The sequence below is a fragment of the Heptranchias perlo genome, chromosome 17, assembly GCF_035084215.1.
Source record: "Heptranchias perlo isolate sHepPer1 chromosome 17, sHepPer1.hap1, whole genome shotgun sequence".
Classification (NCBI taxonomy): Eukaryota; Metazoa; Chordata; class Chondrichthyes; order Hexanchiformes; family Hexanchidae; genus Heptranchias; species Heptranchias perlo.
The window spans coordinates 39,815,842-39,835,065 of NC_090341.1; the positions used below are offsets into that span (position 1 = coordinate 39,815,842).

At 41.1% G+C, this 19,224-nt stretch overlaps 1 protein-coding gene across 4 annotated transcripts in view; it reads right to left on the reverse strand.

The window, feature by feature from the left end:
* Positions 1-19,224, reverse strand: part of LOC137334260 (contactin-4-like) — a 1,825,202-nt gene that overhangs the window by 448,802 nt on the left and 1,357,176 nt on the right. For 3 of the 4 annotated variants that reach the window (XM_067998917.1, XM_067998915.1, XM_067998916.1), the window contains one exon: positions 14,566-14,693. In XM_067998917.1, the coding sequence (XP_067855018.1) occupies positions 14,566-14,693 (128 nt within the window). The remainder of the gene's footprint in view (positions 1-14,565; positions 14,694-19,224) is intronic. The other variant, XM_067998918.1, reaches the window with a different exon arrangement.

A 19,224-nucleotide genomic window follows, 5' to 3' on the forward strand; every position in this document is an offset into this window, starting at 1 on the left:
GGGACTGAACAGCAGTGGCCTTTCACACTATCTTAACACTGCTTGGACCTGGGTTCAACTTCAGCCCTGACCTATGGGATGAAAGTTTCTTCTGCCTACTAACTGAAATGATCTGCACAAAATGAGTTCCAAATGGGCCCAGTTGAAAATGGGCTGCAAATTGGCAATCTTGCTTAGCAAGGCCTTAAGATTAGCTGTGTGAGAAGGGGAAAGTTCACAATGATACAGTGGGGATCAACCTTGTGGTTCTGCATTAAGGTTAGGGCCACAGTGGTGGTCCCAATCTCTGAAAAATACACCCCACTGTTTCAATGTGAACTTTCTCCCCGTGACCTTGCTGTCTTTGCCATTGATTTGGACCATGTGACTTTGTTGCTTCTGACCCTCCTGCCTCAGGCCCCATGGCCGTGCCAAAATAAACTGATATTGGGTATTGAGAGAAAATAGGAAAACAGGAGGCAATGCAAAAGGCGGACCTAATATATTAATCTATTTAATATTAGTTTTATTGATTTCAATGAAGTCAAAATGCATTGAATGCTCCGTGATTTATAAAAATAAATGAAGAGAAACAAATGTTAAAGCAGAGTTATTTTGTGTATTGAAGAAAGTATGGAGAAAGTAATCACATTAATGCTGTGGCTGCTAGAGCAGGTCAGAGGCTGGGTATTCTATGGTGACTGGTTCACCTCCTCACACCCCAAAGCCTCTCCACTACCTACAAGGCACAATTGTAAACAATTTTACAACACCAAGTTATAGTCCAGCAATTTTATTTTAAATTCACAAGCTTTCGGAGACTTCCTCCTTCCTCAGGTAAATGTTTCAGGAGCTCCTTGAAGCCTACGCATTTATACATATAGAACAATACATGGTGTTTACAGACTGCCCCTGCAACTGCCCGTTGCCAAGGCAATCACCGTGTTCAGACAGAGAGGTGTCACCTGCAGAACCCCCGAATACACATTCAACAAAAAAACAAACAGGGAAAAAAAACAGAGAAAAAAAACAGAGAGAGGCAGAAACATCCGGAAGGCAGAGAGAGCCAGCAAATGACCCATTATATTAAAAACAGATAACATTTGTTCGCTGGTGGGGTAACGTGTAGCGTGACATGAACCCAAGATCCCGGTTGAGGCCGTCCTCATGGGTGCGGAACTTGGCTATCAATTTCTGCTCGACGATTTTGCGTTGTCGTGTGTCTCGAAGGCCGCCTTGGAGTACGCTTACCCGAAGGTCGGTGGATGAATGTCCATGACTGCTGAAGTGTTCCCCGACTGGGAGGGAACCCTCCTGTTTGGCGATTGTTGCGCGGTGTCCGTTCATCCGTTGTCGCAGCGTCTGCATGGTCTCGCCAATGTACCATGCTCTGGGGCATCCTTTCCTGCAACGTATGAGGTAGACAACGTTGGCCGAGTCACAGGAGTATGAACCATGCACCTGGTGGGTGGTGTCCTCTCGTGTGATGGTGGTATCTGTGTCGATGATCTGGCATGTCTTGCAGAGGTTACCGTGGCAGGGTTGTGTGGCGTCGTGGACGCTGTTCTCTTGAAAGCTAGGTAATTTGCTGTGAACGATGGTCTGTTTGAGGTTGGGTGGCTGTTTAAAGGCGAGTAGTGGAGGTGTGGGGATGGCCATAGCGAGGTGTTTGTCCTCATTGATGACATGTTGAAGGCTACAGCAAAAAATCGCATAGACCTCCTCAGGAGACTAACACGGGACGCAACCAACAGAGTACCCTTTGTCGTCCAGTACTTCCCCGGAGCGGAGAAACTACGCCATGTTCTCCGCAGCCTTCAACATGTCATCAATGAGGACAAACACCTCGCTATGGCCATCCCCACACCTCCACTACTCGCCTTTAAACAGCCACCCAACCTCAAACAGACCATCGTTCACAGCAAATTACCTAGCTTTCAAGAGAACAGCGTCCACGACGCCACACAACCCTGCCACGGTAACCTCTGCAAGACATGCCAGATCATCGACACAGATACCACCATCACACGAGAGGACACCACCCACCAGGTGCATGGTTCATACTCCTGTGACTCGGCCAACGTTGTCTACCTCATACGTTGCAGGAAAGGATGCCCCAGAGCATGGTACATTGGCGAGACCATGCAGACGCTGCGACAACGGATGAACGGACACCGCGCAACAATCGCCAAACAGGAGGGTTCCCTCCCAGTCGGGGAACACTTCAGCAGTCATGGACATTCATCCACCGACCTTCGGGTAAGCGTACTCCAAGGCGGCCTTCGAGACACACGACAACGCAAAATCGTCGAGCAGAAATTGATAGCCAAGTTCCGCACCCATGAGGACGGCCTCAACCGGGATCTTGGGTTCATGTCACGCTACACGTTACCCCACCAGCGAACAAATGTTATCTGTTTTTAATATAATGGGTCATTTGCTGGCTCTCTCTGCCTTCCGGATGTTTCTGCCTCTCTCTGTTTTTTTTCTCTGTTTTTTTTCCCTGTTTGTTTTTTTGTTGAATGTGTATTCGGGGGTTCTGCAGGTGACACCTCTCTGTCTGAACACGGTGATTGCCTTGGCAACGGGCAGTTGCAGGGGCAGTCTGTAAACACCATGTATTGTTCTATATGTATAAATGCGTAGGCTTCAAGGAGCTCCTGAAACATTTACCTGAGGAAGGAGGAAGTCTCCGAAAGCTTGTGAATTTAAAATAAAATTGCTGGACTATAACTTGGTGTTGTAAAATTGTTTACAATTGTCAACCCCAGTCCATCACCGGCATCTCCACATCATGACTACAAGGCACAAGTGAGGAGTGTGATGGAATACTGCCCACTTGCCAGGATGGGTGCAGCTGCAACAACGCTCAAGAAACTCAACACCATCAAGAACAAAAGGGTCCACTTAATCAGCACCCCATCCACCAGCTTAAACATCTCTCCACCACAGCATGCCGTGGCTGCAGTGTGTACCCTCTACAGGATGTGCTGCAGCAACTCACCAAGGCTTCTTCAGAAGCACCTCCAAAACCAGTGACCTGTTATCAGCTAGAAGGACAAGGGCAGCAGATGCATGGGAAATCATCATTTCCAAGTTGCCCTCCAAGTCATACAACATCCCAACATTCCATCATCATATTTGGGTGAAAATCCTGGAACTCCATAACTAGTAACATTGTGGGATTACCTTCACCACATGGACTGCAGCGGTTCAAGAGGGGCAACTAGGGAAGGACAATAAATGCCGGCCTTGTCAGCGACTCCCATATCCCAAAAATAAAAAAAAATTGTTATGAAATAATCCACATTGTTTAATTTCTCTTTCAGCAAAGTTGAAGCCCATGGAATAAAAGGGGCAGTGACAGCATGGATACAAAATTAGCTAAGTGACAGGAATCAGAGAGTAGTGGTGAATGGTTGTTTTTCGGACTAGAGGAAGGTATACAGTGGTGTTCCCCAAAGGTCGATACTAGGGCCACTGCTTTTCTTGACATATTAATGACTTGGACTTGGGTGTACAGGGTGCAATTTCAAAATTTGCAGATGACATAAAACTTGGAAGTGTAGTGAACAGTGAGAAGGATAATGATAGACTTCAAGAGGACATAGACAGGCTGGTGGAATGGGCACGTGGCAGGTGAAATTTATAGCACAGAAGTGTGAAGTGATACATTTTGGTAGGAAGAACAAGGAAAGGCAATATAAACTAAAGGGCATAATTCTAAAGGGGGTGCAGGAACAGAGAGACCTGGGGGTATATGTACACAAATCATTGCAGGTGGCAGGGCAGGTTGAGAAAGTGGTTAAAAAAGCATATGGGATCCTGGGCTTTATAAATAGAGGCATAGAGTACAAATGCAAGGAAGTTATGATGAACCTTTATAAAACACTGGTTTGGCCACAACTGGAGTATTGTGTCCAATTCTGGGCACCGCACTTTAGGAAGGACATGAAGGCCATAGAGAGGGTGCAGAAAAGATGTACTAGATGAGGGACTTCAGTTACATAGGTAGACTGGAGAAGCTAGGATTGCTCTCCTTAGAACAGAGCAGGTTGAGAGGAGATTTGATAGAGGTGTTCAAAATCATGAGGGGTCTGGACAGAGTAGATAGAAAGAAACTGTTCCCGTTGGTGGAAGGATCTAGAAAAAGAGGACACAGACTTAAGGTGATTGGCAAAAGAACCAAAGGCGACATGAGGAAAAGCTTTTTTATGCAGCGAGCGGTTATGATCTGGAATGCACTGCCTGAAAGGATGGTGGAGGTAGATTCAATCATGGCTTTCAAAAGGGAATTGGATATGTACTTGAAGGGAAAAAATTTGCAGGGCTAGGGGGAAAGGGCAGGGAAGTGGGACTAGCTGGATTGCTCTTGCAGAGAGCCGGTACGGGCTCAATGGGCTGAATGGCCTCCTTCTGTGCTGTAACCATTTTATGATTTATTCACAGCCTAAATTCACTGTCCAACTGTCAGAGTAAACTTGCTGAAATCTACTCTCCTAATGAAGTCCACACTTTTCTAGGTGCGAAGTAGGTTTCATATTTGAAGCAATTTGGAGGCAATACAAAATAAACAATACCAAATTTATTAATGTCTTTGGCCTATTCTGCTTGCTTCATGCACTCTGTTCAGGCTGCTATATTAATGAACACACTTTTTTGGTTTGCACATATGCAGCACTGCAGATTTCAGCAAGTTTACTCTAACAGTTGGACAGTGAACTTTGGCTGTGAATGAATCATTACAGCACAGAAGGAGGCCATTCGGCCCATCGAGCTCATGCCAGCTCTCTGCAAGAGCAATCCAGCTAGTCCCACTCCCCCGCCCTTTCCCCGTAGCCTTGCAACTTTTTTCCCTTCAAGTACTTATCCAATTCCCCATTGAAATGATCCATTTTATCGATAGGGTTGCCTTGTTGAGAACCAGCTCCACTCAGTCACCAATGTAAATTCACTACTAAGCACTGATTAAGAGTTGCCAATGAACAAGACTTCTTTCTTAAAGATCGACTGCTTTCAACTGCATGCACCAAATGCTCCTGGTGACATTTGAAAATGGTAAGTACTGAATAAATGACGTAAACCGAGGTTGAGGGCGTGAATGCCTCCTTTGAGTAATTTCTACTTTAACCTTGTCTATGAATAGGAAGTTGTCAAGAGTAGCCGGAGGTGATTTGCTCCTCTTCCCTTTGGGCAAGGGTAGGATTGTCTACTGAAGGTCCCTCTCTGAAGGCATGGATGTGTTGAACTCACTGTATGTGGAATCGCAGGGTCAAACCAATGTCATACAACCGGTGTGACAGAAAACAGGAGTTTTCTGCTTTTATACTCATGAGCCTACAATTTTCCAACCTCACTTTAATGGATGGAAATTCTTGAACCGACGAGTGCAACAGCGGAAGCACTTGGCCATAGTGTTGTTACAATGTGCTACATCATTACTGATCCCTACACTTACAGGAGATTCACTATTCAGATCCTTAGGCCCCTGCACTCTGTGTCCTTTCCCCAGTCAGTGCATTGGGCACTGACAGAGACAATAGGCTCACCTTAACATCTGATCTGAGGAGAGAGGAGACTATTTGGGTCTGGAATATGCTAGAGTAATTATAAACAAGTAAAAAAGATAAACATATTTAATTCTTAGCACTGCAACGGTAAGCATGGTTAGGCTCACTGGGCTAGTGACAGTCCTTTCTCATGACTAAAACTAGCATCACTAAAAAAAAATTATCTGGTCATTATTTAATTGTTGTTTGTGGGAGCTTGCTGTGCACAAATTGGCTGCTGTTATTTCCTACATTACAACAGTGACTACATTTCAACTGTACTTCATTGACTGTAAAGCACTTTGGGACTGAGGTCATGAAAGGCACTATATAAATGCAAATCTTTCTTTCTTTGCTGGTTTAATGCATACAAATGAGTCAAGGATTGACCTGGCCATGTCTGTGACAAGACTGCAACTCCCCACTGTGGGGAATTGCAGATACAAAACAATGTCTTCAGCCAAATGTCAATTAATTTTTTTACAAAATTGTTCCCACTTCCAAAAGGATAACAGGAGCAGGGAGGAAGATAAAAACTGATTAAGTTAAGTATTTAAAAGTCTTCAGTGTTAACGGAAAAAAGGATTAGAAGGGCTAGAATTGGATATATAAGTTAGATTCAGATATATTGGTTAGAATTGGATATGTTAATTAGAATTTAACTAAAAGTTATATGAAAATAATAAAAACAGAATAAAAAGCAGAGAATGGATAAAATAAGACAGGTTGAACAAAATTAAAATTTCTAGTTATTTGAAGTCTTTACATCTTGGTTTTGTAGGGATAATATTGCAGTAATAAAGACATATTTGAGCAGTCTGATTATTAAATTACCACTGCTTGTTTCAGAATTATTATGAGCTCAAAACTTTTTTTTTTAAAAAAGAATAATGATCCCAGGGAATACTGAACATTCCTTGGGCCTACTGGTAGTTCAATAAATGAGGTACATTTCATTCCCATTTTAAAAAAGCAAAATTTAAATATTTTATACACTGAACCTGTTGCTGTGGTGGATTTTTACATCATATCACAGGAAAGAATGAAAATATGTTGTTCAAAATCACTACTTCAATTATCCAGTACATAATTTATTCTAATAATTTGCCCTCATTCTCATGCAAGTCATAACTCTTCAATTCTATTTTCCATTTTCTGCTTTGTTAATTTCCCCCTTGTGACCGACATACTGATGAATTATTTTTGCATATCCACTAAGAACATAACTACTGATTAACAATCGCACTTTATCAGATTTTGCCTTTTAAATGTTGCTCTACATACAGACGATGGAACTGCGATATAACGGTGTAGCACTCATACACCCCTGTTTATCTCAGAGCACTGTCCCACGATCGCTTGGAACACTAAAGGCAGCAACGCTATCTGCCAAACACCCACGAGGCCTTTTCTCAAGCTTCAGGAAGCAAGACACTTGGTATAAATTGCATCTCTTTGAAGATTATTTTTTTCAGGCTTGCGGGATCAGACAGGTCAAATTAAAACATATATATAATGTTTAATAAAGCTTTCATCAAAGCCTAACAAAAATTGAATGCTTAGTTAGCTTAGTTTAGCATGGCTTCTGCCTCAGAGAGGTTTTGTATTCAGCTCTTACTTTGAAAGTCTGTCACTGGTGCTTACTAACTACACTTTTATGTGGAAGAAGGACATCTCAAGTTAAATGTCAACAGCTTAGCCGGTAGCCCTCTGAGAAAAGTGTTCTCTACTTCACAAAAACTAACAAGACAGCTCTAGTGCTGCTGTAAAGAACATATAATCCAGTTACATGTGCACCAGTCAAAGAGTGCCAATTGATCCGAAGGTAGTGAAGCATGGAGGTGCAACTGTCGTGTTTTGGGAAAGCATAAGAGATCTTGAAAAAGTTTGTTCGCAGTCAAATCTTCAGCAAATTCAGTACAATACTCAACAACAGAGCAGAAGAAAACGAAAAGAAACAACCTGAGAAATGGATAAACTAATTGAAACAGGGAGAAAACGGATCTGGGCAGTTTTGTGAAAATTGTGAATTACTGGGCTTGCATATCCAGAAAAAAATCAAAAACAATAATTTGATAGCTTAGAATTTGCTTTCCTCCATTAAGACGGGCAAATCAATTTCTGTTAAAGGTATAAGCTCAACTTTCCAGTTAAACATATTTTGCTTTTTTTCTATCAGAATCTGGTGGAGTGAAAGAGATTGAACTCTCTGACAATTCATACAAACCAAGGTTCAGTTTAAATGAATGTTGCATTTCTGATCGTCAGTGAGTCATTCAGGTTGGGAAGGCAGTCAACATCAGTGATGCTGTTAATAATCAATCAGTCACAAATAATTGTGATTAACTTTACCTCAGTTTAATTTCTCTCCATCAATTGCTTTTCATTTTTAGAATATTTTTGTTTCAATATAAGTTGTATTTGACAACGTGAGAGAGAGGAATGAACGTACATTGTTGAAATGGCACACTGACTGAAGCACTCTGGGATTGTGATCAACTCAGTTGATATTAATTCTGGCTTCCTCATCTGGTCATGCTTAGTTTCCCAAATCAGTCTCCAGCAAGGTTACAGACAGCATATTTAAAATTATACATGCTACTTCCAAATGTTGTCCCCCACCCAAATCCAGGGCATGAAGATTTCTAAAGAGGTCCAGGGGAATGCACCACTGGTAAATCCATAAGTTTATAATAAAAATAGTAAATTCTGGTTAATTTAAAGAAAATTTTCAATTCATAATTGATAGATTTTTAATCTAAAAGTATTACAGAAAAAAAATAACATATAGGTTCTTTGACCTTCAATCAGTCGCTTTCTCCTTCACAGAGACACTCACTTTCCTAACCTCTTTCCAGTTCACAGAAACATTCTCTCCTTTCATCCTGTCAGCAATTTAAAGAGGCACTCTCTCATTCCAGGCCCAATGCCATTGGCTGAGGCACTTTCCAGTCCATCCCTCCAATTCACTCTCTCTCTCCAAACCCTGCAGCTCACAGAGGCACTCTCACTCTGAGATAACATTCTCCTTGTTCGTCCCGGTGACAGCTGCTACCTGAATTTCCTGCTTCATTCCGGTGAAGGTGGGACCTCCTGATCTATGGCAAGATCAGGAATTTCCATTTGCAGCCCACAGCACCGGGCCCATTCCCAGAGCAAAACATCAACATCAGGCAGCGTAACGATCATCAGAGTAGAGCTGCAGCAATTTCCATGGCTCATCTCTTGGTCAGCAAATCCAATGCTCCATCATGAGCCCACAAATTCAGCATCCAGAGGTCAGAAAGTATACAGATTTGTGCGCCTGGCTACACCCCAAGTCCGCAGCACTCATTTTTAAAAACATATTTTTTTAAATGTTAAATTACAACATTTGAAAATATCTATAATGAACAATGATTATTCCTCTAACATCCATATCAACTAAAAACTCATTTAAAATTATCTACAACGTTGTCACAAGTTGCTTGCCTCTGTGCCACAACAGGCCATATAAAATGTTGTTAAATCCCTTTTGATTCTGATTGTTAAGACTGTGGCTTGGCCATCATTAACAGAGTTCGATTGATTGACCTTATTGTTGTCATTAAAAGGTGCGTTTTCATAAATCCCTGTGAAAGTAAAATCAAACAACCGGCTGATGATGAAAGAGTAGAGAAAGGTGAGAAATTACATTCTCCGTTCTTTGACCTTCATACATTTAAAACCATGCCATGAGTATGGATCAAAAAAGCTATGAACATGACTCAATGTCACACAGAGGAAAAGAGCCAAACAATTTATTCCTTTCCAACTGCTGCATCTATCTTTGTTGTGGTCATATACATACAATCAGCAAAAAAAAAGGACAACATAAATTATAGTTTGAAATATATCTGGAACCTTCGTGCTTTAGAACAGACCCATTCCAGAAACCAATTACAGCAACCTCATTCCCAAGGGGAATAAAACCAAAGAGAAGTCTAACTTTGCCATATACCCCTAAACAATGACCTATTTCATGGATGATCTGCTCTAGTAATACAGAGTTTGAGAACTATCCCATGGATACTTGCTTTCCTCTTGATTTTGCACTGTGGAGCCATCTTAAGGACCTGTCCTAATTGGAAGAGATGTGTTGATGGAGCAATTGGTGATATTGGCAGCACAATTGTTAATACTACAATTCTGACACCAATTAAAAAACAGCTCATAGTTAAAGGAGGATTATTCCTTAATTTTTGTTTCAAAGTAAGCCCTTTTAAGACAAAGACATTACTCTTAATTTTGCTCATTCTATTTAAAATCTTCTTTCTATTTTAAAATATACTTTATAATTATGTTATGTTATATTGATTACAGTAGTTGGAAGCTCCAATGCCCAGACAAAGTTCCCCATCATGAAAGCCGAAAATGATTCTCGAATAAACTTCAAAGGCTGAAGTGGCCATTTAAATTCTTTAGGGCTGAAGCTTAGCCTTTACATGGATAATTGCAGCATGTGTAAGGGTTTCGTTATTCAAGATGCAACCACTCAATTTTCAAAAATAGCCAATCTCTTGGGATCCCCGTCTAATGATGAAAGAATGAACTTGTATTAATATAGTGTCTTTTATGGCCTCAGGATGTCCCCAATCACTCCATATCCAATGAATTGCTTTTGAAGTGTAATTACTGTTATTTTGTAGGCAAACACAGCAGCCAATTGCGCACAACGAGGTCCCACAAACATTAATAAGTTAAATTATTAGTTAATCTATTTTCAGTGGCGTTGGTTGAGGGATAAATGTTGGCCAAGATACTGGGAGAGAACTCCCCTTCTCTTCAAATAGTATCATGGAATCTTTTACATCCACCTGGGAGGGGAGAAAGTTGAATAAAAGATGGCACCTCCGACAGTGCAGCATTCCCTCAGTACTGCACTGAAGTGTCACTCCAGAATAGACTAGATAATTCATTGGTTGTAAAAACATTTTGGGACATCATAAGGATTTGAAGGGCACTTTGTAAATGCAAATTCTTTCTTTCTTCTTTCTTTACTACTGCCACAGGGACTGGATGCAGTTCCCTTACATAATTGCACTACTGTAGTTGAAGTTGTAGGCAGGTGGTGGCATGAGCTGTCAGCTGGAGAAAAATGCTGATCCATCAGCTGCTCCACTGTGAGCTAATCAGCTGACAGGATTACCTGTAATGAGGCCTCACTTCGCTAGATGGTTGGCATTGGGGGCCATGGTTGGACAACCTCTGTGAATATAGTCCCTACAGGAAAAAAACAATATGCAATGATGCATGCCTGCTGATGCTTTTGATCTAAGGAGGATCATGAAATTTAGAGCTCCTAGGTAGCAGAAAACAGAATTGATTTTCAGATAAGATTAATCGAGATTCCCAGATACACCAGCATAGGTTCTCACAGCAAAAAGAAATGAAACAGCATGCAAAATGGGATTTTAATTCCATTCCCTTTTTTTCCTGTTAATTTTTGATCTTCCTTCTCTATGAATAGATCTCTAAAGGTTCATGCACATTTGCAGTACTCATGTTGACTAGCTGTAAATGGTTATTTCAAATAACAATGGAAGGACAGTCATACTTTGAATCAGTCTATCACCACTCAGGATTTTTTAAAGGGCCTTTTATATTGGTGTCAGTGTGTTGTTTGTGCTGCTGGTTCCCAAAGCGCGGTCAACTGCAAGCCGAATATAAAGTTGCTGGGACTCGCTAAGACGAGCATGGGAATCCGTGCTTTAGGGATCAGCGGGATAAATGCCCCGCTGATACCTGCAACATAAGGTCAGGAGTGGAGATGATTGCACAGTGTTCAATTCATTCACAACTCTTCTGATAATGAAGCAACTCATGCCAGCCTACAGTAGGACCTGAATAACACCCAGGGTTAGGCTGACAAGTGACAGTAACATTCGTAGCGCATAAGTTCCATGTAATGTCCATCTCCAATAAGAGAAAATCCAGTCATCTCCTCTTGATATTAAATAGCACCAGCATCGCCAAGTCCCCCACCATCTTGAGGGTTACCAATGACCAGAAGCTGAACAGCCATATCAACACAGTGGTTTCAAGTATAGGGCAGCCAGGCACTCTGCACTGAGTGTCTTGCTTTCTGACCCCTAAAAGGCTCTCCAGCATCTACAAAGCTCAAATCTGGCAGGCATTGGAATACTCACTATTTGTCTGGATGTGTGCTGTTGCTACAACACTCAATAAGTGCAAGACAATCCAGGGTGGTTTGCTTGATTGGCGCCCTTACCACAGGACTCAATTTCCACCACTGTGCCTGCAGTATGTATGTCTAGAGGATGTACTGTAGCAAGGCTATTTCAACTGCATCTCCTTCTGCTGAAACCTCTACCACCAAGATGGACAAGAGTAGCAACGTTGTGGGGACACCGTCACCTCCTTGATTTGTTCAGCATCTCTGCTCCATCAGGTCACATGAATCTTTGACACAAAAGAAACTGTAGACCACTGAGTGTGCTCACCATCAGCTTTCAGCATTCATCCCCTGTACAGCAACGGTTAATTATTTGAGTTTCTTCATCTCATGATTTACCAATACATGCTTAGCCATGGCTCAGTGCCTGTGAGTCAAAAGGTTGTGGATTCAAATCAAGGGATTTGAGCACAAAATCTAGGCTGACACTTCAGTGCGGTACTAAGTGCTGCACTGTTGGAGGTGTCATCTTTCAGATGAGACGTTTAACCGAGGCTCCGTCTGCCCTCTTAGGTGGACATAAAAGATCCCACGGCACTATTTAGAAGAGATGGGGAGGTCTCCCCATGTCCTGGCCAATATTTATCCCTTAACCAAAATCACTAAACCAGATTATCTGGTCATTATCATATTGCTGTTTGTGGGACCTTGCTTTGCGCATATTGGCTGCCACATTTCCTACATTACAACAATGACTACACTTCAAAAGTTTGTCAAATGCTTTGGGACGTCCTGAGGCCCTTCTTTCTTCTTTCAATATCTACTTGTGTCAATAGATTCCTGAAAAATCTTTTTGGCACATCCACTTTTTTTTTAATTCTCTGTAATAACTCTTCGCAACACATACCTCAAAGGACCTTTAATATACATCCTACAATTAACATAAATCAAAAAAGGACCTTTCCACTACAATCTGCCTTTCTATTGCCCTTTCAACTAGAACCATAGAATCATGGAAGTTTTCAGCACTTGACGTACTTTGTCTGCGCCAGCTCTTTGTGAGAGTAATCCAAAACTAATCCCACTACCCTGCTCTCTCCTCGTAGCTCTGTATCTTCCTCTGCTTCAAATGTTTATCCACTTTTCCCTGAAGTGTCTCTGCATCAAGTACTCTGGGGCAAAGAATTCAATGGTCTAATGCTTCATACTATAAAGAAATTTGTCCTTAACTCTTTCCTCATTCTCTTAGCAACAATTTTAAATTGATAACCCCTTGTAATTGACACTCCATGGTTTCCCCCTATTCAGCCAATCAATATCATTCATAATTTTAAAATCCTCTATTAACTCTCCTCCTAAACTTCTCTGCTTGAGTGGACATCATCTCAGTGTCTCAAATCTCTCCTCGTAACTATAGTCTCTCATTCCTGGTATCATCCCGGTGAATCTATCCTGTTTGCTCTCTATCGCTTTGAAGTCCTTTCTATAATGGGGCGCCAAAAACAATACTTTAACTGTAGCCTAATCATTGCCTTATACAAATTTATTATAAGCGCTTTGCTATTGTATTCTATGCTCCTACTTAAAAAAAAGCAAAATGCTATTGGCCTTTAATGGGTTTGTCTATCTACACTCGCATTTTCAGGAAATTACGTATTTGAGCCTTCAGGTTTTTCTGTTCATCATCTTTCCAATTCTTTGTCTTTTCATCTAAAAATCGTTACCTTACGGTTCTTGACATTGAATTGCAACTTCCACAAATCTGTCCATATCCTCCTGAAGGCATATGCCAAGCCCTTACTTTATGTCATCAGCAAATTTTGATATCCCTGTGCCCAAGTCCAAATTAGCTACATAAAATTGAGAACAAAAATGAAGCTAGCACTCACCCCATGAACTAATGCTTCCAATCTTTCCTTAATTCGAGCAACAGCCATTAGCCCTAACCCTTTGTTTCTGGTCCATCAACCAACTTTCCATCCGTGCCGCTCCATTTCCTCATATCATTCAGTGGGACACTGAAATCAAATTATGATTCTCTACAGCCTCTCTTATTTATTTAGACAGCTGTCTGTCTACCTGTTGAGTTTATGTTGGTTGTCGACAATATTCATTTCAGAAGATTGTGTGCAAAAGCAAGATTGCATTTCATCTCGCTATTTGCCTAAGTGGAATAGGAATATCAAAGGCCCATAATATTTTGAATGCGATCATTATGGATTGTTGAAGGCAGAACTTCAAATAAAGGGAGAGCATCATTGTATTGGGCAGTCTCAGGAATAACCTACTCAGACTGCTCAGTTGTAGTGCAACAAGGAGCTCACAATACTGGAGATGCTTTATTTTGTAAAATATTTACAACTTGGTATTTACTGATTTCATCGTTTTAAACTAAGATAAAAATTATAAATATGAATCACCAGACAGATTCAATTATATCACCAATGATATCATTGCAGCCTACTCGTAGTATAAATGGTAACGTGTCTGTCTTGCAAGTTATTAAAGGAAAGAAAACCTTTTTGAAATACAAAACCTGAAGAAACATTCTCCTATTTGTTTCATATCTTCTTTATTCCTTCGTTCTTTTTAAAGGGGAAGCACCGTTTATGAAATGAGTAGCATTCTTTTGTTTTAAAAATGTCCAGACAATGCATGCAGTCACTTTTGTCATGAAGATGTCACGTGCAATCGTCAACATATTGTTCTGTTTGCAAATAAATGATAAAATACTTGCCACTGCTGGACAATATCCAATATGCAATATTTGTGATTTTTAAAAAATGGTTTACTTGAATCATTATGTCTTCAACTAGCAACCAATGGCCCTATAGGATATTACAGCTCTATGCATACATGTAAATCATGTCAGTGAATCAGTACCTTTCACCATCAAGGTTCCTGTGCTGTTGGCTGACCCAAAATAATTCCGAGCAATACAAGTGTAGCGTCCGCCATCCCTCTTTGTCACATTGGCTATTCTGAGACTGCCATCCTCCAGAATAATTCTTCTAGAAAAGGACAAAAATCAGTCAATAATTTCCCAATCATGTGTAGTAGATGATTGAATACTTTCTTTTTTCTCATATCCAGAACACAGTGATATTGAACATTATTGGTCTATTAGTCAACTGTTACTGAAATTCAAGTTCCTGTCACCTCAATTGTTAGCCTGTTCCGTTTGTATTGGCTCATTGTTCCTACCCTTCATCTTACTTCAGAGATCTTGTTGATAACAGCTTGACCAGATTACATTTTTTTCTCTCCATTTAGGATTGAGATGAGGAGAAATTTCTTCACTCAGAGGGTGGTGAATCTTTGGAATTCTCGACCCCAGAGGGCTGAGGAGGCTCAGTCATTGACTACATTCAAAACAGAGGTCGATAGATTTCTGGATATTAAAGGCATCAAGGGATATGGGGATGGTGCAGGAAAATGGCAGTCAGCAGCTTCAGGAATGGAGAGAAAAAAATGTAATCTGGTCAAGCTGTTATATTCCATCTGCCATGTTCTTGCCCATTCACTTAGCCTGTCTATATCCCCCTGAAGCCTCTTTGCATCCTCCTCACAACTCACATTCCCACCTAGTTTTGGGTCATCAGCAAACTTGGAAGATTACATTTGGTCCCCTCATCCAAATCATTGATATAGATTGTGAATAGCTGGGGCCCAAGCACTGATCCCTGCGGTACCCCACTAGTCACAGTCTGCCAACCTGAAAAAGACCTGTTTATTCCTACTCTCTGTTTCCTGTCTGTTAACCAATTCTCAATCCATGCCAGTATATCACCCCCAATTCCATGTGATCTAACTTTGTTCACCAACCTCTTGTGTGGGACCTTATCAAAAGTCTTCTGAAAATCCAAATACACCACATCCATTGGTTCCCCCTTAGCTATTCTACTAGTTGCATCCTCAAAGAACACCAATAGGTTTGTCAAACATGATTTCTCTTTCATAAATCCATGTTGACTCTGCCAAATCCTATTATTATTTTCTAAGTGTCCTGTTGTCACATCCTTAATAATAGATTCTGGCATTTTCCCTACTGCTGGTGTCAGGCTAACAGGTCTGTAGTTCCCTGTTTTCTCTCTCCCTCCTTCCTTAAATAGTGGGGTTACATTTGCTACCCTCCAATCTGGAGGAACCATTCCAGAATCTATAGAATTTTGGAAGATGACAACCAATGCATCTACTATCTCTATAGCCACCTGTTTCAAAGCTCCAGGATGTAGATCATTAGGTCCTTGGGATTTATCGACTTTCAATCCCATTTATTTCTCTAGTACCAGTTTTTTACTAATACTAATTTCTTTCAGTTCCTCATCCTCACCAGCACTAGTGAAGCTGTAACCTGTTTCGCCACTTCTCTCTGTGACACCTTCGGGTTGGTAAGCTTTTTCAAAGTCTTCATTTTCTGAGCACAGGGCAGCACTTTCTTTCTTCGGCATGAAAGATCCATGCTTACAAAGCAGCATAATTTTGTAGCTCTCCAAAGTCATTTTTGCCTTGGCTAGTCCTATGAGGGCCAGCTCAAAAGGCTTGGAGTCCTCCTGCATGAGCTGCTCCATGGCAACCCTGACTCCACCCTGCACCTTGTTAGTTAAATACAGAAGGAATGCACTGTTATTCTAGTTTTAGCAGTACAAAGAAGGTTCACTCGGTTAATCCCGGGGATGAGGGGGTGGACATATGAGGAGAGGTTGAGTAGATTGGGACTCTACTCATTGGAGTTCAGAAGAATGAGAGGCGATCTTATTGAAACATATAAGATTGTGAAGGGGCTTGATCGGGTGGATGCGGTAAGGATGTTCCCAAGGATGGGTGAAACTAGAACTAGGGGGTATAATCTTAGAATAAGGGGCTGCTCTTTCAAAACTGAGATGAGGAGAAACTTCTTCACTCAGAGGGTAGTAGGTCTGTGGAATTTGCTGCCTCAGGAAGCTGTGGAAGCTACATCATTAAATAAATTTAAAACAGAAATAGACAGTTTCCTAGAAGTAAGGGGAATTAGGGGTTACGGGGAGCAGGCAGGAAATTGGACATGAATTTAAATTTGAGGTTAGGATCAGATCAGCCATGATCTTATTGAATGGCGGAGCAGGCTCGAGGGGCCGATTGGCCTACTCCTGCTCCTATTTCTTATGTTCTTATGTTCTCCAGGCCGTGCACTCTCTTGGGAAATTCAGAAACGTCAATGCAAAATGGTTCCATTTGAAAAAATTTATTCTTGGGATGTGGTTTTCATTGGCAAAGCCATCATTTATTGCCTATCCCTAGTTGACCTGAGAAGGTGGTGGTGGGCTTTCATCTTGAACCACTATAGCAATTTAATACAAGTGAGTGGCTCTCTAGGCCACTTCAGAGGGCTGTTAAGAATGAACCATGTTGGTGTGGGACTGGAGTCACATATAGGCCAGACTGGGTAAGGACAGCAGGTTTCCTTCCCTAAAGGACATCAGTGAACCAAATGGGTTTTTAATGACAATCCAGCAGCATTATGGTCACTTTTTCTAAAAAACTGATTCCAGCTTTATATTTCCAAAATATATTTTTAAACTGAATTCAAATTCTCAAACAGAAATGGTGGGATCTGAACTCTCATTCTCTGAATTATTAGTCCAAGCCTCAGGAATACGAATCCAGTAACATAACCACTACACTACCATACCACCCCCTAATCTGCTGCATTTTCTGTTCTATTTATTAATTTATTTTTGTTCTAGGCCCACAACGGAACCACTAAGGCAGGTTCCAATCATGGGAACATCGGAATTGCTAGATGAGAAAAGACCAAGGTCCATCCAGTTCACCTTCTACCATCCTGGCAGTCGCATGATACAATGATAATGGAGTTTTTGACTAATCATTGCAATCAATCAGTCCACAACATTCCCAGATATGACGCAAGAGCTTTGGGAACCATAGGTCCAAAGTCACCTGTTCCTCCCATGCATACTAAACTTACCAGGTCAATCTCAAATCACTCACATGCTGTATCCCAAAATGTTATCTTCTGAAAGAAATCTATATAATTTGCATTTGAAGGAATTAATACTAACTGCTTTCACCCTAGGAAACTTGTGCCATAGATTGATTACTCACTCACCGAAATAATGTATCCGCGGATTAGTTTTGTCCGCTGGTTTTACTGCTCTGGACAAGGTGAAATAGTCTACATGGTCTACATTATCTAGTCCCTTTAGAAATCTACAACAGCAATCTTCTCATCTCTCAAGCTTCTCTTTTCCAGTAAGAACATAGCCAATTTACATAATCGCTCCTCATAACCCCCTCCATTCCCTCAATCATTCTGGTTGCTCTTTTCTGTATTCTTTAATAAAAGTCAACCATGTTGGAATTGGAATGAAGTCACATGTTCAGATAAGATCCAGTTACCTCATTCATCTTACTGAGGTTCAGATGGATGATCAACTTAATTTCAGTATTTATGGGGCCAACAAGAGAATCACACACAAGCCCCCACCGCTGCTACTACCCTTGTAAAGTCCCCATCTTTGTCTGCCGGTTGCAAATTTAATCACGTGACTGGTCTAGTCATTCGTTGCCAGAAATAACTCAACTCTGTTAATCACTACTATGTCTTACTGTCCTCAGCCAAATCCTTCTACTACTCCAGGATCATCGTGGAGGTCAAAGACAATGCATGGGTCCTTGGCTCCCTGATGAAGTGCCTCCCTAAACCCCTTTCCCCAATCCACAACACTCACCTCCAACAACAGGTATGAAGAGCTCATGGATTTCTTTGTCTCCAGGGTAGAGACCATCTGTGCAGCTGCTTCTGGAGCTACCTTGCTCTCCCCTACTCTCCTGCTCCTGATTTTTCTTGCCTTCTCCCACCCACCTTACTTCAATCTTTGCACATTTTCCATGTTAAAGGCACTTAAAGTGCAATCTATTGCTATCTCTTTTACTCTCTCTTTCCCTTTCCCCTTGGGGCTCAAATTCCTGTTATTGCAAATAATAGCAAAATAAAAATACATGAGTAAAAAGTGTTTCCTGCGGGGGAGGTAGGCAATTTCAGCTCCTCACATGAATCTACTACTCTTTCCATCTCTGTATTTGTTTCACTTTCTGTTACTGAGGTGGGGTGAAGGCAAATGCCTGTGTGAGAGTATGTGAGCCCAATCAGCAGCAGTTTCAGTTGCACAAAGGGTCCAATTTGGGATGAAAGATCTAAACCTGAAGTGTGACCAATCTTTTCTGTTCAAAGACCTGCTGTGTATTTCCAACATTTTCTATTTTAACTTGAAATTTCCAGCCTTTTTATACTTTTTATTGCAGCAGTTGGAGTTAGAATTATTCAGCAAATTAGCAAGATTGAAAAGAAAGGCCTTGCATTTATACAATGCCTTATCACACCTTCAGGACATCCCAAAGCACTTCTTAATGAGTTAATTACTTTTAAAGTTTGTCACTGATGTTATGCCGACAAATGCAGTGCCCATTTGTGAACAGCGAGGTTCATCAAACAGCAAATGAGATGAATGACCAGATAATCTATTTTTGATGGTGTTAATT